This window comes from Dermacentor albipictus, chromosome 6, assembly GCF_038994185.2.
Source record: "Dermacentor albipictus isolate Rhodes 1998 colony chromosome 6, USDA_Dalb.pri_finalv2, whole genome shotgun sequence".
NCBI classification, from domain to species: domain Eukaryota; kingdom Metazoa; phylum Arthropoda; class Arachnida; order Ixodida; family Ixodidae; genus Dermacentor; species Dermacentor albipictus.
Genome location: NC_091826.1, coordinates 79,526,808 through 79,551,134, shown reverse-complemented (window position 1 = coordinate 79,551,134; position 24,327 = coordinate 79,526,808). Strand labels below are relative to the sequence as shown.

At 44.7% G+C, this 24,327-nt stretch overlaps 1 protein-coding gene across 1 annotated transcript in view; it reads right to left on the bottom strand.

The window, feature by feature from the left end:
- Window positions 1-23,619: 23,619 nt before the first annotated feature.
- The window catches only part of LOC139047045 (uncharacterized), a 975-nt gene continuing 267 nt past the window's right edge, over window positions 23,620-24,327 (bottom strand). The window contains exon 1 of the mRNA XM_070520987.1: window positions 23,620-24,327. This exon is cut by the window's right edge and continues 267 nt beyond it. Within this exon, the coding sequence (XP_070377088.1) occupies window positions 23,620-24,327 (708 nt within the window).

Below are 24,327 nucleotides of genomic sequence, written 5' to 3'. Positions count from 1 at the left end.
ACCCCCTTTGTTTAGCGGCATGCCGTTGCATACCGTCCGGAACATGCTTGGCTTATTTTTGACTCGGTTGAAAATTTTTTACTTTTTGTCGCTGCTCGCTGCGGTAGAAATGCAGACCGTTTGTCGTAGTTGTGTCTCCATTACAGAATCGCATTACTGCGGTGGACAAAGCAAGTGTTGAGGTACATACTGTGCGCACTTCACCCTTTGTTGGACGGTCGGAAATATTAGTCCCACTTTTCAGGGCAACTTCGCTACTCTGTAGCGGTGAAGTGTAATTCCAACAATTGAACATTCCTGTGTGGATATATGTTTCTGAACCACTTTAAGCATATTTTTTTCGTCCATTTCTTTGTCAAACAACGCGATATAGCGATTGCGCAGATTTACGTCCCTTTCTACAATGTTTGCGTCTGCGTAAGCAGGCGTTTGGTGTGTTGCGACACCACGTACCCGAGCACACGAGGGTTGGACCCTCCCGCGCGTAGCCGTGCGCGGCTTAGCCGTGTCCGGGGAAAAGGGGATCCTGGGGGTTGAGCCAATGCCGGGTGTTCGGACCTTTAAGCCCCCCCCCCCCCCGGTGGAGGCAACACACCCCTTTGGCCTCGGCTTCACGTAGACGGCACCCCCGGACTGACCCACCCGGGGGAAATCGGTAGTTGCCTTTTCCTGTCTCTCTCTCCCTCCAGCCTTCGTCTTTTTCTCACTTTTTCATCTTTCCTGTCTTCTCCTAGCTTCCGTTTACTTCCAATATTTCCTGGCAGCAAGGGTTAACCTTGTGTGAATAACCAACCTAGGTTATCTCATATTTGGTTATAGTAACAACGTACAGCTGGCGTTTGCAGGACCTGTTTTTACAGTCCCTGTAACGTCCCCTTGTTGGGCTCCATGGTGGGTGGCTGGCGTTATTGCCGAAAACTTTCTACTATGGCAAATTCCTTCCCACCCCTCCTTGATCGCCCTCAGAAAAGAGGGCGCACCGAAGATGTATTCAAGTTCTTTGGTCGTGAAAGACCCAACTTCCCACGATTCCATGTTATTCACTCGGAAAAGTCAGACACACAAGTACGCACAATCTCCCCATTTCTAGTTTCAAAGTTCTTAACTGAGGCTCTTGGTCAAGGTTACAAGGCAACAAGGTTGGCAAGTGGAGATCTCCTCTTGGAGCTCCAGAATCTGAAACAATTTGAGAAGTTATCCAGTCTCGTGTCATTTGGGGACGTACAAGTGACAGTGACTCCGCACCGCACTATGAACACTTCACGCGGCGTTGTCTCAGATGATGACCTGCTTCAGCTGACAGAGGCAGAGCTCCTAGAGGGCTTCAATGAGCAAAATGTTGTTAATGTGAAAAGAATAAAGATGAGGCGCGATGGTAAAGAAATTGCAACCAAACACCTAATTCTCACCTTCAATTCAAGTGTCCTGCCCGAATCAATTGAGGCCGGGTACATAAAGCTCCGTGCCAGGCCTTACGTGCCTAATCCACTCCGATGTTTCAAATGTCAGCGCTTCGGCCACAGCTCGCAGAGCTGCCGAGGCCGCCAAACTTGTGCTAAATGCAGTGCCAAAGAACACACCACTGAAACCTGTGAGAACGCTCTCCGCTGTGTAAACTGCGATGGGGAGCACGCCGCCTACTCGCGGTCGTGCCCATCCTGGAAGAAAGAAAAGGAAATTGTTACAATTAAAGTCAAGGAAAACATCACTTTCAAAGAGGCACGCAGGCGGGTTTCATACCTGCCCAAGAAAAGCTTTGCCGAAGTGACGCGTCAGGGGGCAGCGTCACAACGGCCTCCGGCGGCTGTCCGACCCACACACAGTGAGTCGGCAGTTACGCCGTCTGCCCCTGCGGCGGTTGCAGCTAGCGCTGCTCCGCCAGCCGTGGAGAGGGGACCATCGATCCCGAAGGTGGGCGCAGCCGAGGCTGCCTCAACCTCCCAGGTCCCTTCCAGCGCTGGCAACGGCCGGCGCAGCCAAATCCCCCAAGGAGCCCCAACGACCTCCGGGCTGGTGGGCGCAGCGGTCTTGCCCTCCAAGGCGGGACTCTCCCTGATAACCTCTCGCTCGCAAGAGCACGTGTCCGGCGCCTCACAAGAGGCAATGGACACAACACCTATCCTCAAGGCGCAACTAGCGCCTAAGGAGCGGCGAGGCTCCCTCGAACGCTCCAGAAAAGGCAAAACTCCCGTTACAGGGCCTCGAAAGGGCTCTGTAATTTAATCTCCGTAATCTCCATAAACACTACTTCTGTTTCTGTACACACAGCACTTATTAACTTCCAATATGGATACACAAATAATTCAATGGAACGTCAGAGGTCTTCTCAGAAACCTTGACGATGTGCAAGAACTGATCCACAAACACAATCCAAAAGTGCTGTGTTTACAGGAAACACACTTAAAATCTATACACACAAACCTTCTCCGAAAGTACGTTACATTTCGCAAAGACCGCGAGGATGCTGTTGCATCATCTGGCGGTGTAGCCATTATTGCTGACAGAAGTGTAGCGTGTCAGCATTTAAAGCTCCAAACGGCCCTTGAGGCCGTGGCCGTTCGAGGCATACTTTTAAATAAACTCATTACCATCTGCTCTTTGTACATACCACCACATTATCAGCTTCACAGACGCGATTTAGAATCATTAATAGATGAGCTCCCAGAACCCTATATGATTCTCGGTGATTTTAATGCCCACAGTAGTTTGTGGGGCGATTCACGCTGTGATGCGCGAGGTCGCGTCATTGAACAGGTCATTTACTCCTCCGGAACATGTCTCTTGAATACGAAGAAGCCCACATATTTTAACCTAGCCAACAAGTCATACTCTGCCATAGATCTTAGCATTTTATCGCCGACGCTTTTACCCTATTTTAAATTTAATGTGCTTACCAACCCGTATGGGAGTGACCACTTCCCAATAACCCTAACCACGCCGAAACAAGATCAACTTCCCCCGCAGGTTCCTCGGTGGAAGATTGACTCAGCCGATTGGGAACGGTACCGAACTCTTACTCACATGACGTGGACTGAGATGTCTGGTATAGCCATAGATGATGCAGTTGCGTATTTTACAGCTTTTATACTGGACGCCGCCTGTAAATGTATTACGCAAACGAGCGGCATGGGTTCCAAGCGGCGTGTTCCCTGGTGGAACGATGCATGCAGGCAAGCACGGAGGAGCCAGAACAAAGCGTGGGCGATACTTCAAGATTCTCCAACTGCTGAAAACCTGGAAAACTTCAAACATGTCAAATCCCAGGCAAGGAGAACGCGCCGACAAGCAAGACGAGAGAGTTGGGCAAACTTTATATCAAGCATCAACTCCTATACAGATGAGAGAAAAGTCTGGAATAGAGTGAAGAAAGTTAATGGGCAACAAACGTATTCCTTACCTCTAGTAAATAGCCACGGAGAAAGCCTTGAAGATCAAGCCAACTTTCTTGGAGCACATTTTGAATACATATCGAGCTCCTCACACTACTCCGAAGCCTTCCTAAAGTACAAAACGCAAATAGAACGACAAAAGTTAGAAACAAAATCTGCTAAAAGTGCGGCGTACAATGAACCATTCTGCATAGCAGAACTGGAGGCAGCACTTAACTGTTGTCATACATCCGTCCCAGGTTCAGACCGCGTAATATATGAGATGTTAAAACAACTACCATCCGAAACACAGAAAACCCTCCTTTACCTTTACAACGTTATATGGTTTTCCGGCGAGATCCCTCCTGTTTGGAAGGAGGCTATTGTAATTCCAATTCTAAAGCAAGGAAAGGATCCGTCCTCTGCATCAAGCTACAGACCCATAGCATTAACAAGTTGCCTCTCCAAAGTTTTCGAAAAAATGATTAACTGTCGCCTGCTACACTTCCTCGAATCAAGCAATTTGCTCGACCCGTACCAGTGCGGGTTTCGAGAGGGTCGATCTACCAGTGACCATCTTATACGCATCGAGGCACGTATCCGTGAAGCTTTTGTCCATAAGCAGTTTTTCTTATCGGTATTCTTAGATATGGAGAAAGCCTATGATACAACGTGGCGGTTTGGGATATTGAGAGACCTCTCACAGTTAGGTATACGTGGTAATATGTTCAATGTCATCGAAAGTTATCTGGCTAATCGCACATTTCGTGTTCGAGTGGGCAATGTTTTGTCACGGAAATTTGTACAGGAAACAGGAGTGCCGCAGGGCGGTGTGCTCAGCTGCACGCTATTTATAGTAAAAATGAATTCTCTTCGACTACACATACCACTTAACATCTTCTATTCAACATATGTTGACGATGTGCAGATAGGATTCCAATCAAGTTCTCTTGCAATCTGTGAGCGACAGGTCCAGCTAACCCTTAACAGGGTCTCCAAATGGGCTGACGAGAACGGGTTCAGACTGAACCCACAAAAAAGCACGTGTGTCGTTTTCTCGAGAAAAAGAGGCCTGCACGCTGATCCTGAAATTCTGTTGCATGGTGAGCGTCTGCCTGTAAACAAGGAACATAAATTTTTAGGCATAATTTTAGACGCGAAATTAACCTTTGTACCGCACATAAAGTATCTCAAAATCAAATGTATGAAAACAATGAATATCTTAAAGGTGCTCTCACGCACAACCTGGGGCAGCGATAGAAAATGTCTCATGAACTTGTATAAAAGACTCATGCGCACACGACTAGACTATGGAGCCATAGTCTACCAGTCGGCTACTCCAACGGCTCTAAAGATGCTAGACCCTGTCCACCACTTAGGGATTCGCCTGTCCACAGGTGCCTTTAGAACAAGCCCAGTGGAAAGTCTGTACGTTGAATCGGATGAATGGTCACTTGAACTGCAGAGAACATACTCCTCTTTCATGTATTTTCTTAGAGTAAACGGAAACAGTCAGCACCCCGCGTATTACACCGTGAACGATCTGTCCAGTTGTCAACTTTTTCGCAACCGGCCCACAGTGGCAAAGCCTTTCTCACTGCGTGTCAGAGACCTAGCTGAAGAAACAAGAGTTCCCCTGCTTGAATACCACCTTATGTCCCCTGCTATACGGCCCCCACCGTGGCAGTGGCAACCAACAGAGTGTGATACATCCTTCATAACTGTTACAAAGCGCGCTCCTCTCGCGCATATACGAATGTACTTCTTGGAATTACAACACAAATATTCATGTCCTGAATTCTTTACAGACGCATCAAAGTGTAATTCTGGCGTATCTTACGCAGCAATCGGTCCATCCTTTTCGGATACCGGTGTTCTGCACACGAGCACAAGTATCTTTACAGCAGAGGCCTACGCCATATTGGCTGCCGTTAAACACATTAAAGAAAGTAATATCCCAAAGGCAATTATATACACAGATTCATTGCGCGTTGTAAACGCTTTGAAAACTGTCAAAAAATATAAAAACCCTATCATTGTATCTCTTTACTCAGCATTACTAACCACCTATGCTTCCAAGCAGCAAATCGTGGTATGCTGGGTGCCGGGGCACCGCGAGATTGAAGGAAACGTGTTGGCTGACCAGCTAGCCACATCCATCCACGCGAACGCTGCAGACATTTCCATGACTGTCCCTGTAATGGACCTTAAGCCCTCCATAAGGAAAGCGCTCAGGGCTTTCTGGCAGCGGTTGTGGGATAAAGAAACAGAAAATAAACTCCATGTTATCAAGCCATATCTTGGCAACTGGCCGCCGGTATCAAAGAACCGCCACACGGAAGTAATACTTTGCAGGCTTAGAATAGGACATACATACAGTACACACGCATACCTCTTGTCAGGTGGTGATCCACCCATGTGTGATAAGTGTGGTGAGCCACTTACCGTGCTTCACATCCTGATACAATGCAGACAATTAGATGCAAATAGGAAAAAGCATTTTCCATTACCTCACCGGCAACAAATTCCACTTCATCCTCAAATGATTATAGGCATAGAACCTTTCTTCAAACATGAATCCCTGTTTAGATTTTTAAAAGATGTAGGTAGTTTCCATATTATAGCCCCAGGAAATCCGTAGCACAGCCTCTAACAGAGGTTTCTGCTGCGGTAGGTGCAATAAAAGAAAGCACCTGCCTCTCAGCCTTTGTACTCAAAGGCCCCCGGAGGCATTAGTGCTGTTTAGATATTCTCGTATTCTAGCTCCATGATCACTTATCACGCGTACTATATCCAGAGACCACTACATGTATCACTATCATAATTTTATGCTGTATCCTATTTTACGCTTCCATGTCACTGATTGATTTTAGGCCACTTTACAGCCATGTTACATTCCACCATCGCCACTCACAAATCAGCGCTTAACACAACATTATCAGTCATGGCGCTCTTTGGCCATACCTGGCCCTTGCGCCACTAAACAACACACATCCATCCATCCATCCTTCATTCAAACCACCATAGCGGCAAATGGACTCTTTTGATCGAAATTCCGTGTTTTCATAATAGCTGGATTTTGGTGCGGTTAGATGCCTAAATTTCTGGTGCCCATAGCTACCAAAACAGGTGATCAAATTAATAGCATCGCGAACAAACCACATTGCTAAATATGAGAACTGCATAGCCCTCAAGGATTTTCAAGGATTTTCAAGAAGCATCTTTTTTCTAAGATCCCTTGCGATAGTGGAAAGCCCTGAATGAGGATTCTCATACAAAGCATGCTGGATAAGTATAATGAAAACTTGCACAAACTTCATGTATAATGTACTGGCTACACTGGATGCTTGTAATCGTATTACAGGTGACCACGAGTAGGTAGAAACAGACCTTGAGGCTGTATACTGGGACGTATTCCCACTTTTTGCTATTACAGAATGGTCAGCTTTGAGATTTTACGTTATGTGAAAAATACTTCACAAAAAAAGCACTTGTAATGTCTTGGACACAAAGCAATCTGTTCTCTGTTTGCGTCCATGAAAGGGTTAAGATGCACACACTATTCAGAGGTAAGACCATGTTCATAGTTTCTAAAACGAAACCCTTTTTGACTCTTCCTTGATCAGTGAGTGGTGGCTGCTGCAGTCCTGCCAATATTGGTCACTGTGTGCCTGGCACTGGATATGTGCTACTTGGCATGTGTCCAAATAGGAACTTAGATTACCGGTTAAGTGCAGCTCAACATGTACCACTGGGTAGACAAGTAGAACAAGAGGAAAGAAATTAAGTATACAACAGAAAATTTAAAAAGTCAGCCACAGACAAGTCGGAAAGCCAGCCTCAAAGGCAGCCGAGTGTGGACAAAAATGAACTAGACACCAGGGCATGCATTGAGTGTTGAGCTATAGAAGTGAACGAGTGATTACATATTACTGAACATTACAAAGGCTTCACTTATAGCCGATTTTCACGTATGCATGGAATCTGCTAACTTTTCTATGCAAAACTCTACCGGAAAGTATATATTGCATCGATTGGTTAATACATTTTCTAGCATATTTTCTTGTTTTCAGCCAACACACACATCCCTGTTATATGAAACAGATCACTGTAGATGGATGCCACAAGCATATTACAAGAACTGTGAATTGGAAGCTGTTAGCTACCTGTGGCACAAAGTCATGCTACATATAGTCTTTGTGTGCACATTGACTTTATATGTTTTACTAATTTGACTGGCTCCTATTACGCTCAGACTGGATAGCAATAACACACAGGCCACCTTACGTTTGAGCTACTTGAAAGCCTGCGAAAGCTGGAGGTACATTCATAAAAGTTCATAAGTCCATGGCATTAGTGAAAATTTTAAACCTTTTCTGTTACAGCCATGCGCTGTCAGAAGTGTCTCAATGCATTGCATTGGTTGAACAGGCACGTATTGGCTGTACCACTTGGATTTCAGCGTGAATGCGTAAGCTAGATAAAAACATTCTACCATATCTTGCATCTAAACTTTTGCTCACGAGTGGGAAATGCTGTTTCTGTTGTAATAGATGTGGCTTGCACACAAGGCATGCGCATGCTAAATTTCTGGGTAAAAAAAAAGCAAAGCTATGTTGCATGAACAGAAGGTGCTGCAGCCACATAACCTGACCTTTGATCTTCATTGCGCTCACAGATTGAAGGGATGGAACTAAGTGAATGTCTTTTAAATGCTTGATTTCAGCCAGTTAAATTCGCCAACACGGGGATTCAAACCATGGGTGTCCATCTGCTGTTAGGCTGGACTCTATTTAATAAGAACACTAACTTCTGCATTCATTGGTGCTGACAGATATCAAGTCAGTTGTAGTTCAGCATACTGTATTCCGTTTGTCACCAAAATGATTGAGAACCGCTTGAGATCCTTCGATGTCAGCATCCTCGTAATCAGTGGGCACCCCATAAGAAAAACACACAAGGTAAACCTTGAATGGTATCCTTGCAAGTGCAGAAAGTTCTTGAGATATGGGATCAGGTGACACGAGCAAGTGTGAGAAGGCTAGGCCACAGAAACTCGCGTTTCTGATTTGTGCACTATTTGTTCAGCCACGTTAAAATGTGTGGAGCTTTAAGATGTGAGGAGCCTAGACATCTAAAAGACTAGGTAGAAGCAAGCAACTTGAACGCGCTACCAAGCCAAAAAAAAATGTGCAAGTGTAAGCTGTTCATTTTGACTCTAAAGGCACGTTCACACCGAAGACGGGGCAGCTAAAGCAGGCAAACCTCCTCACCAGGCGCAAAATGAGGCGGCGTCCAATCGCTCGCGGACCAATTTTTTTCCCGCCCGCTGGAGCCTTCCGCTTTGCCACAGCCATTCGGAACACGAGACGACGGTGGCGCAGTAACGACGCCGGTGTGCCCGTGATGAGGATGGACGACAGGTGCCACGAGATGGCGAGACGTGCGCCACAAAAACATTAGATGCTCCGCCTCCTCGGCGGTGCGGGCAGCCATGCAAGCTGTCCAGTCTGAACAGGCCCGCACGCTCACCGCGTTGAAAATCCGCCGAATGTGCCTGTAATGTCCATGTTTGTGCTCCAGACTGTACATATCGCAGTGATCTGAATACATTACAAACAGTTGTCCCAATTGCACTCCTCTTTTTTTTCCCCCTCCAGCATCGATTTCTCAATGCATCTAAGGAGCCGAGGCGCCCCATGTTTGCTGACGATCGGTACCATGTGCACAGGGGCCGAGGAATCGACCAGTTGGCAAAGATCGTTGTTAATGGTCTTGCTCAGCAGTTTGGCCATTGTGTCAAGTCACCTGCACGTGCTGAACCAGGCGCTGTCTACAAGGCAGTCAAGTGCTGCTTCTACAACACCAAGGGCCACAAATCATATGAATGCGTGAAGTTTTGTAGGCCAGCTTCTCGGCACCTGTCAACACAACACTAAATGTTGCCTGCCATCAAACGGCGCCTTTTCAGGGCCACCCATACGTTGTCCGGCAGGTTTGAGATGCTCCTGACCGTTGCCCTCTCAATTTTCCTGCTTAGCTAGGAATCGCTTTGCTTAGCAAGGTATGTCAGGAAGGTAAGGATGCACATCTGGCATAATGCTAGGATTTTTCCTTCCAATTGCATACTTATAGTTTCTGCAATAACATATGCAGAGCACTGCTGAGACCATGCAGTGCAAAAGGGATAAGAATTGTAGTATAACTGTTACTGATAGTGAGGGTGTTTGTACAATATACAGGGTGTTTTAGCTAACTTGTGCCGAGGCTCTAAAAGAGAAAGAACGAAAGAAACTAAGCCTGCAGTACTCAAATGCAATCAATTCAGTTGACTGCCCTTTAGAGCAACTTCAATACTGACGGCTTATTGAGAAATATCTAACTGCTTTATTTTTATGAATATAGCCGCTGTGGTTATTTTTTCAGCACAAAAGAAAGTGCACGAAATCGGAAAAAGTACCATGCAACTATGCACTTTTGAACAGTGACGCGAGTGCTCTCATACATGCATTAAACAAATGAGCAATGTGGCATGCAGACAGGATGTAAACAATATGCAGATCCAACACACTGACAATTATTTAAGCTAAGCTTTCTTTGCTGTTTGTGTTCGTTGATGGCATTTGGCAGTGATGTATTAAATGTTACCTTGCGTGCAACACTTGTGTTTGCAGTACACAGGGAGACATGCGCTCTAACGCTCGAGGTGGTGTTGTGCACTATTCATATCCTGCAAGAGTAGTGGCACTGTCATTTCCTCACACGGCACATCGCATGATGTGTGAGGTAAACAAATCCTTTTATTGAATCATTAGGAGAAATAGTTGCTTCCTGTGCCCGACGGACCAGCGCCTGCTGGCCTGTGTACACAGGCTTATGTCACACAGCATGACCTCCCAGTGTTGCAGTGTGGGGACATTGCTTGAAGTTTCGATGCTGGACTACTACTTGCGTACTGTCGTTTTGACGCCGTGGTGCTGTATTGCAGCTTTGCATCCTGTGCCAATTGTTGGCATGGACACACTTCCCATGTTTATTTTTCATAAATAGCATAAACATGCCATACCATACCTTGAATTATCATTATAATATTTTTAGTTTGCCCACAACTGTCACCATGTCTAGTTGTAGTGCTTTCTTTTCCATACAAAGGGTGCTTTCTGACGGCATCTTTACCTTCTCCCGTGATCATTCAGCGAGCACAAGGTAAGCACGGCAGCTTCCGCAATACTTTTGTCTAGGCACACTACTCCCAATGTATCCTTAGCACTGAAATAAAACGCCGCTCATTGCTCAAAGCAGCTTCAGTATAGATTGGCATAGGGCAATATATAGGCATAGACATGTGGCAGTATACAACTTTCTATAGCCATAAAAGGCAACCTAGCCTAGTGCGGCATCTCGATGCTCGTAAAAACATTCAACTCCGTGTATCTCCAAATAACTAAGCTTAAGCAGACACTGTCAAAATCCGCTCTTGTCACGGTGAGTTGGTGCGGGAACTTAAATGTCGCTATTCCTTCACTTTTGTGTCTTATGTTTTTGCTAAGGCTCTTGCCACAGTTAAAGTTGCTCTTGTGGTATTTTAGAAGGGTAATTTACTAATCACCTAGGCGATGTCATTTCCTTCATTTGGTTGCACTGTATGCATCAGTGCAATAAATGGGTCAAACGGCTTAATACGAAATGTCGCCAGGCCATTTTGGCACGACGCTTGTGGATAACATTTTGGTGTGGCTTGGGCGAGACTGAAAGAAATTGACACATACAAGCACAAAGGCCAGGCACTGTTCCCTTGTGGCCTGCACAACCACTAGAATAGCAGCTAGTCTTATCAATTCATACTGAGTATCACAAAGTGTAACATTGCAAGAACTGTAGCTCGGTGGATGAGACAAGGCACTTACAGCTGTAGCTGAAACATGTGGTGTGATCAACATGAACAAGGTTACAATACTCTACACCCTTTTTGTATTTGTTTTTAACTTTGCCCACAATCTGATTACAGCTTTCCAGAGTTCCTTGGAAAATCCTCCCAAGCACCTGCCATGTACATTGCCCCTCCTCCTCGATGTGGCGTACAAGATGGCAGCAGCAGCTGTGGGAACAGTTGAAGAGGCGAAGAAAGGTCCACTTTATAATAGGTTGTATGTAAATAAAACTGATCGAACTCAACCGATTCGGCTTCCACTTTTGTCAAGACAATTGTCAGCAAAGCAATGGAACAATTTCAGTAGGGCGATACTAATAAATAGTGCATAGAAATTCTTGGAAGCCCCGTCAGCTTTCTTGCTGTTAACAAGCTGTGTTGGTGAGGTGGTTTAGGCAGGGAATGCCAATTCATGAGGGATGGTCATGGCCACCATGTTCAATGTATGTGCAGCATTAATCAGTTCTCTAGACCTAGTGCACTAATGTCACATGATGCATTTTCAAACCTCGCATGCTTTCTTTGGGGCTGAGAAAATTAATGAAGCATGAAACTAAAATCGGCATGTTGCAGTTTTCAATTAACCATCACTTCATTTGTCCATTCTTGAAACAAATTTTATTGTACCAAATGCATACAGAATGAATTTGTGGAATATCCAAAGTACATTTTGCTTGTTTTGGTCAAGCAGCTGGCAGAACAAAACCATGAATTTCCAAAGCAGAAAGGTAACACTTCTTTTGAAGTACACAACTGGCGAAACAGTGTTGCCAACACACGAGTGCAAAACTTGCCGCCGTTTAAAAAAAGAAGGGAGCTGCTTCACACCACTTCGTTCCTTGACCATTTATTTTTTCTTTTGTGGCTGATTTTTAAAAATCCTTGCTATAGCAAATGCAAGGACATCAGAAAATCAACGCACAACAGATATTGGTGCAATGGTGTAAAGTAATAAAGATATAATTTTGCATGCACATTATTTATTCTGAAATAGAGGGATACAGCAGAAACGTTACTCTTCAATCCCAATAAAAAATATGGAACTCGTGGGCTACACGAGGGCTACGGATAAATCTTGAGGGCCTCTGATTCTGTAATGTGCAGCTATGCTTAAGCACACCAGAATTTTTGGATTCTGCCTCTACCTGGGTGCAGCTTTGTGACCTGGAATGAAAAGCCACAGCCATCGAGCTGCTGCAGTGGCGACATCACAGTAAAAGGTAATAGCGAAAAATTAAAACAATAATATGGCCACGCAACTTGCACATCAGATAGGTCACCTGAAGCTTCTATTTCCAAATTTTCTGGTGTTGCATAGAAGCACAAAAGTTTTGAAAAGTGAATGTGTAATATTTTCATACATTAACAATTATGCATATCTAGCTTTTTTTTAACCATGCAGATATTTAGCAAAAAGTTTTGAGCACGGAGAGCTTGGCGTTTTTGCAAAGGAGTTTCTAGGTGAGGTGGACACACTTTGCAGCTAATGCGAGTTTCAGAAAATTAATTTTGAAAAATTCAGTCACTTTTTTATTAGTAACTTGGCGGCAGCCTTCTAAATGGCATATTTTGAGGCAGTCGCATGTGAACACACCCTTTTTTTTCTAAATCTTGAAAATTGCACTTATTTTGAAATATTCATTATCGCGCTCAATTGAGTACAATCAAAACTTGGTGCATCCTCCTCCACATCAGGCGGCAGTGCCCTGTCAAGAAGTGTGGGACAAAGCTTAAATGATAGCCTGACACTGCACACTGACGCACAAGCTTGCCAGGCAAAGTGTGTTGTATCAGCTGCTACAATGACTGGCCAAGATGTTGTTTCAGACTTTCTGGAGCCTGTTGTCGGGGGTGTTTCCATCTGATGAGATAGCGGGAACTTCTTTTCTGCGCTCCCAGCACACTCGGTTCCAATATTGCCTCGATTTACCAATGAAATTCAATGATGAAAATCTTCAATTAGGTGCAACTTTCAAGATTTGTAAGAAATGAGAGTGCTATAAAATGTGACTGCCTCCAAATTTGTGGAGTTCCAAAATAGAGGAATTCCTCTGCAAGAATGCCACATTTGCCGCGCTCATAACTTTAAAACAAGAAAATCTCTATGGTAATAAAAGACACCCTGTACGTTTACAGTGTGCATTGGAGCATTTCATGCAACCGATATTCAAGCATCTTCTGTCTACAAAGAATTCATAAAGCAAATTTATGCATTACGACTTGAATCAGTTACGAGCACTGGAAATGCAAACACTGTTACGAACCCTGGTCACATGCCAGGCATTGTGTTGCTGCTCTCTGCGTAGGGCCTATGAATAAAAACCACCTTCAACATCACACAGTAAGCTACCAATTGCTATGTGTAGGAAGACTTACATTTCTTCAAATGCAATTATGACCTAGACATTCTAAAGCTTTTCTAATAATGTACTTTTAGTGAACAAGTACCCCAAACTTGAACAACTCTGAAGCTATAATGCCATTATTATCTGAAAGATGCACTACACATTTTTTTAACGCAGTAAGGAAACATTCATAAACGACGATGCCACCATAGACATGAGAGTCATATAATATTGCACTGCGTGCAGCAAGGATAGCACAATCTCGCACAAAAGATTAGTCTCTCCCGCAGCCTTTGAGGCCCCCTTTATTATGTCTCGCTTATGGTGCCGTGACATGGTACGACACCATGATGACGTAACTTATGATCATGAGTTACTCTTGAATGAAAGCTTATGCACACATGCATATTCCTGCATTGTAACTCTGGAGTGCACTTACAGTAAGCACACTGTGAAAAGAAGAAAAGGCCAAGAGCAAGAACCAGGCAGCCCAGTGCTGTTTGCACCTTCTCGGCTGTTGTCGGTTTAGGTCACCTTCACTGCAGCAGAATCGTGTTATGCGGCGAAGCATGATTAGCATCATGCAGTGAAGCATATCTGAAGTTAAAGGGGACACTGTCACGGGGCCCCTGCGGGTGCTTATGGTTACCCGACACTATCAGCTTAAGTACTCGTACTGCGACCTCTTCATGCATTTGGACTACACCAATCGCCATGTGAAAACCTCTGTTCACTACTAATCTCGCTAAGAGCCTAAATTGTTTCCAAACTACAAATTTCACCAAGTGGCAAACTTGGAAATGCTTCTGGAACCTCTTTCTAAGTACTTTAATACTACCAGGATGCTTCAATGTCAAACTGGATTAAAAACCTGGGATGAGATTGCGCAAGCTTCTAGCTTTCTGACTGTTTGCTTCAGCTTCTACATCAGTGAGTAGGCAGTGTTCAATAGGCGCTCCCGCTTCACCAAGCAGACGACCACTGACGAAAGCACGGTGAAGGCGAATAATGAGAGCGCAAGCAAACATTCAGAATGCAAGATCTCGCCCTTGGATTTAGAGAAAGGAAGGATAATTTCAACACCAAGGAACCCAAGTATGCGTTCAACAACAAATGCTTCTGAACGGGCCACTTCCACATCAGCACTGCGGAAAGATTGATGAGCTTATCAACAAGCAGAAATTTTCACTCGTCGCAGAATTTTCACTGCCACAATCGCAGGTTCAAAGATATTTGCATGAAGACATTTTGGGCCAAAAAGAAGTTCCGTTTGACCGATGGTGTAAGCGTGGTGAGCGATGGTGTAAGCGTAAGCCCACTGTTGGCTCGGCTTGTGAAGAGCGACCTGCTGATACCAGACACTCTAAGCAGCTGTTTTCGATGTCTGAATCGATGGTGATATGCAGTAAGGTGTCACTGCTCTTCGAACATGTCGAACTGTTGTCCTTGCTTCATGAAACATTAAATAACTAGTTATGACATTGTCAAACAAAAGTGTTGTATTAGAGAATTTTGTTAACCACGAAGCATAATATCCCTGTACATTATTTACTATGCAGTAAACTATTTTGCATCTCTGGTTGGCAAAAAAATGCATTTTTACAATACCAATAGTATTCATATTAGAAAAATATTTGCTTTGCACTTAGGTTTCATTATTCGAATTTGCTTTGAAATTGAAAAATTGATATTTCCACTCCAATTGTTTTTTACTAAAGCTTCAAATATCTGTAGCATAAGTTATTTGAGGACATAACTTCAGGAATAGCAACAGTATGCCACCAAAGAGTCAATACAGTTCAAATTTTTTTACATTCACAATTGTTTCCTAATGTGCATTCATTAAAACCATCTTTAGCCTCAATAACTGACTAAACTAAGCTTCGATAACAGCTGCATGCTTGGATCGAACGGTGCATATGTTCCGGCCACTCTAGGGTAGCAGTGTAGGAGAAAAAATATCCGTTACTTAGGAATGCCTTTTGGTGACCTTGTGCACAGAAAGACCGGCTGGACTTTGCCACCTTATGCTGCTGCACAATGGCTATCACTGACTTTTGGGTGTTCTCGATGGCATCCACTTGCTTGAGAAGCTCAACCTCAATGACGTCTGACCACTGGCAGCACTTACTTCTCTTTATCACAGATGAAAATTGCCCACGAACTCTTATTTCGCCCAGAACATGAACTTTTGCCATATTCAAGAAAGTGACACTCTCCAAGTTGGTGTGGTCAGCATGTCTGGCATGCACTTTCATCTTCTGCATCAGAGTGGAGTTACTATCCCAGATTAATGTGCTACAGAGATGACAGAGAGGTTGGTGAAGAAGTCATGTGCCGGTGCTCGTATGAATGAAGTCATGAATCGGTGCTCGTACACACGGGGGCTGGACCATTTCAAACCGCAGTTACATTGGAACTCTGTCCACTCTCGTAGGGTGCATCTTCTGTGTAGTCACTGCAACTGCAGGAATAATTTTCTTCCAAATGCACAAACAGAAAATTGCAGCACTGTGCTTTGCAGTGCTTGGTGCACAGGCAGAACTGCCATGAGCCTTCTCCCCTCCACAATTCTCAAATCTGCCAATTCGCAGATGGCTTTCAGTGGCATCCCTACAGGCAGCACACACAACCTATATGCCGCTACTTGAATTGCTACACACTGAGGGTCTCCATGCTTTTATGTAAATGCTCAAATATACTATAGCACAGGATCTTTAGGGAATAAAAGGTTCTTTCACAGTCCTGACATCTATGCTATTACAAAGCCAACTCCAATTGCACAGGTAGAAATTTCTGTGGAACATTAAATTTTACAGTTCCATGTACCATATTTTCCATACAGTACTATAGTCTGCAGGATCTCATCTGGGCTGAAAAAGCCCCTCTCACCAAGCACCACGGCAAATTTGAATTATATTGCCACATGGTGTTTTGAGCCAGCGAACATTCAGCATTGCGTGCACAGCAAAACGGCGAAGAAGACGACGAAGTGAAAGATCCCGCTCCAGCTGGACAACCGTCGCTTAGTGCTTGGCATTTTTCGCCTCTGGCTGCCCGTACTGTCACTTACTCTTGTGTTAGCGCGTGACAATATGTACATTAGAAGTTGTAAGACGCTGTCAAGGGAGCATTTTATCAAACAAACATTTCTAATTAGTTCATTATTAAAGGAAATGGAAGAAATTGAAATGTTGCATTTTCATGCTGCCAGGAGGTGAGCGCTAAAAGCAACGGCACTCAACCGCTTTGCCTCCCTCCAAGTGATCTTCCTTCTTCGTCTTCCCTCATACCAGAGCCAAGGGTTCACGTCACACTTGCATGACGAGCCTTGTCTTTTCTTTCTTCTTTTCCATCTCTTGCTTTTTTGCTGTGGGGCACACATCCAGGGATGGCATTTAACATTGGATGACGACTTACGAATGTCATGTGCCATGGTTGGTGATGTTGCAGGCAGCACATTTTACATTGAGACATTTGTGCATGCAACCTTGACTCTGGCTGAAGCAGGGCCTGATGGCTTTTCTTTAAAATTTCAGCTGTTTTCCCGCTGTGCATCATTTTGATAATTTGGAGACAAGATTGTTAGTGTGTGATCTATGCACTGCACTTGTCGGTTTGCAAGGTCCAATGTTGGTGAGACGCCTTTTAAATTACAAAGTGCGACTGAACTTCCCAAAGGCCTTTGCCTCCTATGTTCAAGGAAAGCAGCCCACATCCATATACGTTATTCACAGATGTCAATTCTTTTTTTGCTGCTGCTCCGTACTAAAGATGGGAACCCAGGACTGTAGAAGTAGTGTGGGTTTGGTGGTCTGGAGCTTGACCATTGGTTGTCGGGTCGCACCGTTGGCACCAATCGTTACAAATTGTGCACCCAGGTTCTGATGATCGTGCCACTGACTGAATTTTGCAGCAGCTCATGAGTACCGAGGGGGCCAGGCAGTAGATACGATACGGCAACAACGTAACAAGTAACAATGAATGTTTACTTCCCATTGTTACGGAGTGGTCAGCTCTGCAAATTTTCTGATGGAGAGCGACAGACATTCTAGTTTACTCAAAAACTGAAGGCTGAAGTCGATTCGCGAGGATGTTCGTTATAGTGTTTGGAATACCCTCGCTCAAGAGAAAAAGAGAGAAAACACTGGTGGCTGCCGCTTGATACATGGAAGTGTTCAACGGATTTTCTAACCGCCACTGGCTCAGCAGAAGGAAAGGCACTGACGTGCACACATGCACACACAGACACCGCCGGCGTCTTCCCTGCCGAGGAGGAAGAGAAAGAGCGAATGCACACACGAAGCTTAATGGTCCCACTCACTGTGGAGACTACGCAGGCATCAGGGTGTCGTGCAAGGCGTGGGTAAGAAGGGAAAAATGCCTGCACAAAGGGTAAGGTCTCTTCGCTATTGGAGCCTCCTAGGCGTTTTCCAACAGTTGTGGGTGGTTCGGCGTATTTAAAACGTCCAGCCTTTCGGTGTTGCTTTGGCGGCGCGACACAAATTATTGACCATACAGGCCAGTCATGACATCAGGTAAGACTAGTTCTTGTGAAGCTCAACGACACTGAGCTTGAACGACGCCGTGAACGCTCTGTCTTTTCAGTGATATTAGAACAGTTCTTGCATTTTGTGTGTATACAAGTCTATTATAAATCTCTTGTGCATTTTGCAACATGGCCTTAGATATCCAAGCACTGAAATGCAGGCCACATGATCAGAATGAGCAGCATTCACTAGCATATCATGAGTTGCCAGAACAAATTCAAAATATTGTGCTGTGACTATCATTACTGCGTCATGAAGCAACCAGAAATGACAGTACCATGCTTCACAATACGACATTCATTTCTCTTCTGGTGCGCTTGTACTTCTCTGGTCCCCTTTCCACTGTATGGGGCTCTTAGAAAAGCTTTTCTCAGGACAGGGGACTATATTGTGTGCTCAACCAGGTGGCACCCATCACCACAACAGTGCCCCAGTCAGTCTCACCTTGTCATCTCTCGTTCTGTCCAGTGACGCCCTTCGCATTTTAAGGCTGAAGGTTTAGCACTGCGCTTCTGATGACTCTCTTTAGAGCTCTGGGACAGTGCTTCCACTGCTAGGGGCAATGCTACAGAACAGCTATTCCACTGACCCCGGACAGGTACGCTATGTTTGAAGAGACAGAGATAAAACTTTGTGCAGGCTGTCCGACATGTATATACATATTTTTCTCTGCGCCTCTTTCTATGCAACAATACTTTCACTGGTTAACAGGAAGACAGCGTTTCTTTCCTTTTTTTCATTATCTTTTCTCAGTTTTACAAGGCCATATAGTAAAATAAATAAAACAGTATTGACAATATTACAGACTCGTGGATAGCTATAAGTACATGACATGCTCACATACACGAGTGTAAACATGCATGTAAGGAACATACCTGGTACTCCGTAGACACAGCAGAGAGGTATATGTGTGGTTTATGTCAGTCACACTTATGCCTGCCTGGTGCGCTGCTGCTCCAGACCCACCATCTGGTCCTGTCCCTCCTGAGGCTTTGGAAAGATTGTGAACCAGCCCTGCAATTTTCCTGAATTATTGGAAACGAATATGTGCGAGCAGAGGATGCCAAAGTGAGCAAATGAAATGAACAGCCAGGTGCAACAAGTGACATCATTCAGGTGGTGCAGGTGGTTTGGCGGGCTTATAAAATGCCTTAATAATCAGATTTATTTGAGCGTTAGCACGGTGACGAGGTTGCTTCCGCCTTGCAGTGGTGCCAAGGCTGCTGCATGTCTGGAGGTTAAAATGCTCATCATTCTATCATACATGGAAGTATTCCGACTATTTAGTGGAGGCATGGAAAAGCTACTCAAGCCTACATTAGCAAAATCTGTGTGGTATTGATTACAGCACACACACTCCCTCCATGTTCATGCAACCGAATGTAAACATACTGAAACCTGAGGTGTACCTGACGAGTGCAGCACTGTGTTGCTTGCCAACAGCCCATAGGACAGGAAAGGCAAATACCCGTGCACGCATAGTAAACTTGTCACTAGTGTGCACACTTATTTCGGCAAACTGGCATAACAGATGTATTGCAAGTGCAATATATGACTGTAAACCATGTGCTGCGTCTTCGTCACCATAGCTCGAGCTCGGTGAGAATCAAGCGGTTTGATAAATGTGCAACAGAGTCAGCAATGGTGGGACAATTCTGCTTGTGTGACAGTTCTTAGGAAGTGCACAGCGTGCTCGTCTGCCTCTACAATCTAAAAAACAATTGGCTTTGATACACGAGCCAGATCTTTCTGACTGGGCAACATTCTTGCACCAGCTTTGTCAGTTTTCTAGTGCTCCAACTACTTGTGCTGAGGTCGCAAGAAAAGCCCGGAGAGAGTATATAATTCGAGAGTCACGTACCTCTTACATTGTGGATGTCTTTGCAGTGTGCAAACGCATGAACACCACCACACGTATCAAAATGATCGACTGCAACATGTTATTAAAGGCACAAACACTGTTACCTTTTACGTCCTTTGAACGCAGAACCCCAGCACCTCCAACACTTCTAGGGAACCGTTTTATTGTATGCGAGCTAGAGCTATGGCAAGGAAGAAACAACACACACTATGTACGGATGAGGAAGATGAAAGAAAGTCACGTATTGCGCTCACAATATTGCTAACGTGGTAGCTTCCCAAAGGAAGCGGTCACACCACTGCATCTAAAGTGTATGCACAGGGATTGTCATGTCTTCCCTGTCCAAGGGACTGGTAGCAAGCAGCACAGCACTGGTAAGGTGCATTCAAATTACATTCTTAAAAATTGAGAAAAGGCCGATTCAACACAAAGCAACGACCTGACACCCTTCCCAACAAACCTGTTGAACTGGCATTAAGTTTCAGATGTTTGAGGTCACACATAGGTAAACCAATGGGCTAGCTGAATGGTGATGTAGAAGTCGCGGGGCGCTTTTTTCGTTGCGACGATAGATCCGATTTTTTTACAAGTACTGCTCCACGAAGGCGCATGTAACCGGCAAACAGAGTCCTCAGGAGAGCACCTTAGATTATAATCAAGGAAGATGCGCAAGGTCTCTAGGGTACCCAAGGGGCATCGGGGGAATCAAAACTGGAAGCAGGGCGGTCCATAGGTTAGGGTATGTTGCCCCAACCCACGGAACACCCTGCTTCCAGCTTCGTCCGCAAAAGCGGACAGCTGATCGTAAAATGCATCAGAAAATTCGTAAAGTACGACTTACACACAGCCTACAGGTATCATAGATATACTACTAGCACGCGCAGGCCTCGGCGAGCCCCAAACCATGGACCAGTCCGGGTTCTAGCTCAGGTGTCCCCGTTACCGATTTGGTTTCCTGGAGACACCGCCAATAATATGAAACAGTGATACGTTGCTACTAGTAAAAAACACGATTTAAGAAATCTAATTGCGCCCAGCCGCTAACTTGCGACGCTACGTTCAGCACTGCCGCGCCCCATGACTTCTACAACGTCTGTGAGAACTTCGCCCATGAATGTTCGTTCTTGGCAATACTTAGAACTTGTGAATTTTGAGTACCGTTCATGCTTAACTCTGTATTGCTCTGCAGCTTAGTGAAGCACTACGCTTGCGTGCAGCGTACGTACACATCTTACCTGATAGTCCGTGAACGGGGTCTTGTACAAATAACCGCTGAAGAAGAAAAGACTACACTGTCACATGTGTTAAAACACATGCGAAACTTGAAAAAAACAGTTGTACAATGAACCTCCACACGTTAAAATAGCAAGATAATCACTTAAAAGGCGAAAACTATTGAAAACTTTGCAAGCGCAAATCCGCCATTGCTGCTGATATTGATGTTGATCAGGCTGTCCCCTTGCGATCGAGTCGGCAAGCGCGTGGAAGCGCAATTAGCGCAATGTAGCCAAAATAAAGAAAACTGTGCATCTACGCCAAATACATACACGCAAAAGAAACATAATTGGGATTCTCTATAACGGCGTCTCCAACCCCTTGACTGATCTTTCATACAGCTCGCTGCATTAATTAAAATATCTGAAGTGCATTGTTTTCTTATCGCGCAAAAAAATTCTGCGCTTAAGCTTACCCACACAAACACCCGGCGCAAATTCGTAGAACGCTACCAGTGCAGCCACCCCCCCCCCCATTCCAAAAGAAAGATACAAAAGACTAATCAATAATAATAGCATACAATTGTAATGTGAGCGTCGGCGCAATCAATGGAGAATTCGATTTTATTTGTTGTAGAAAATCAAATGTGGTGCAGTAAGCAATGGATAGAATTAAGCATATAGCTTCTAGGAGACAAAAACAAAATCTGTCTTGAAACTTGCCGTGGTGCCGCGGCAAATTGCGAGTATACGATTGAAAATAATTGCTTGTGCATGAGTAAGCTTCTCAAAAGGAGTTTCAAGTGTTTCCATGGTATGGCAAAGTTGTATCTTGGCTCATCAAGCTTTTTTTTGTTCATATTGGTCAATTATGTTTACAAAACGAATTGGAAATCCCAATAGTTTTGTTTTTTACCGGGGGGGGGGTTACAACTGTTAAACAAGACAGAAGCTCACAGGAATATGAAGGCTTGAAGTGATAAACAGTGTTTGGAGGATAAATGTAGCTGTTGTGAACCTTTCGACAAAGATTCGCCTTCATCAGTGCCACAATTAAGGTGTCCACAGCAACCTTTATGCATGCTTAGCTAACTCTCCTACACCCTCAATGTAAGATGAAGAGGAGAATAAGATAGTGCATAGAGTGAAGAAAGTTGAAAGGCAGAAAAGAAATGGGGAGACAGTGAAAGAGAAGGTAGGAGCACACTGAAACACTACACGCCATCCAATGCACTTCCTTACATCTATGCACAGACATACTTACCAGCGGCTCATATGACAAGCTTGGAGGCACCTCTCGTGCTCTAACACACGTACCATCCAGCAGCTGTCACATAGCCACATAACAAAGATGACTTCTGGGTCTGTACCTATTTTCACAGAACACTTACCAGCAGCTCATACAACAAGCATGGAGGCTTCTCTCGTGCTCTAACACACATACCATCCAGCTGTGACATATGGCTGCACACCTCAACCTGCTTCAATAAGGCATGACAGCACAACAGTACTGCACCACTCCTATCTTCCTAACTGTACTGGAGGCTTGTTACCAGTAATCGTGCCCTGCTGAAGTGGTTATTTCTTCAGTTTCTATGCTGCTGTTCCTAAGCTGTCGTTTAAGGACTTTCTTTTGAGCTTCAGAGGGCCTTGAAAGGCTAGATGATGGCTGTGACAATCTAGGTTTTCTTGTAGAGTGAAATCTTAACTGGTGCACAACTTTTTGTTCGCTGGTTCATTTGGATGGTCTGGCATCTTTCTTTTTCGGTCACTTTCAACAAGCATGAAAACTGGCTCAAACAACTTGTTTGCCTTCTCAGCCACACCCTCAGAGACTTCACCATCTGATATTGCCTGTCTGACTGAGTCCATTTTTGCTTTTAAGAGTGCTGAGCTTGACACTGCTTTAGCTGCTTCCAGCTTTGTTATACTCTGCACAATGTGCAATGCCTGGCTTGCCTCACATGCTTCTTCGGGTGAGCTCTCGTGGTCCTTGTCGCTGCTAGTTGGATTAGCGATGACCACACAGTGAATGTGCTTGCACACTGTAAAGCGTATAAGACGGTCATAGCAAGTGCACATGTAAGTATGCACACAGACTGCAAATTCCTTGCAGCTCAAAGGACAGCAAGCACCATCTCCCACTTTTGACACTTTATACGAGAGCCCTTTAATAGACTGAGATGGCACAGTCCATGTGCAATCTTCGTTTAATCTGGCACAAGCTGCCATTTCACTGCCAGACCTGTGGTTCTTCTGAATTGTGCTCAGCTTCTTACCCTTTGCCCCTTTCATCATCTAGATAGCCCTCTTCATTAAAAAATGATAAGCCAGGTCCATGAGGGCAGAAATTAGTTTGTCCACACGCTATTTTGTTTTCCCTCCAGCATAGCTTGCTTTAACGTCCTCTGCATGCTCTCAAGGTGCATGTTGGTGTTGACAGGTGCTCTAGTCCTAAAGCAATAGGCCCACTCTTGTGGCATAACTGCATAGTGGTCTTTGAAGTACTTCAGGAAGTCCCTCAGTTTTTCTTCCTCACTAGAAAGGAATTCTTTAAGATACTTTTTAAATTCCTCTTCGTCAAGAAACTCTAACAGTAGCCGCACACTATGGTAGACATCTGGCCTTAGCTGTTTCTCTACACACTCGAGTATCTTCTTACGCCAATTCTCATCCACATGCCAGGCACAGAGACGTTTCTGTTTTGGAGCACCCATGACAATGCACCTTGCGTTGTAGAATTGCAAAGCATCATCAGACATAAATGTCTTAGCGGCCACTTTTTTGGCCATGGCCGCCTCCAGACATTTGAAGAATGCTGTCAAAATTTGCTCGTTCATCCGATTGCAGATGAAATAAGCTATAGGTACACCTGATCCTACTTTATCTAGCACCAGAAGAGTGGTCAGCTCAAACTGGTACCCTGTAGTTCCATGTGTGGAGTCAAGACATACAGTCCCTGCAGGGCCCAATTCTTCTAGTAACTCCTTCTGAGGCTCTGTTATCAGAACAAGAGCAAAGTCTGCTGAAGAAAATGTACCACTTGGGTGCACTGCACC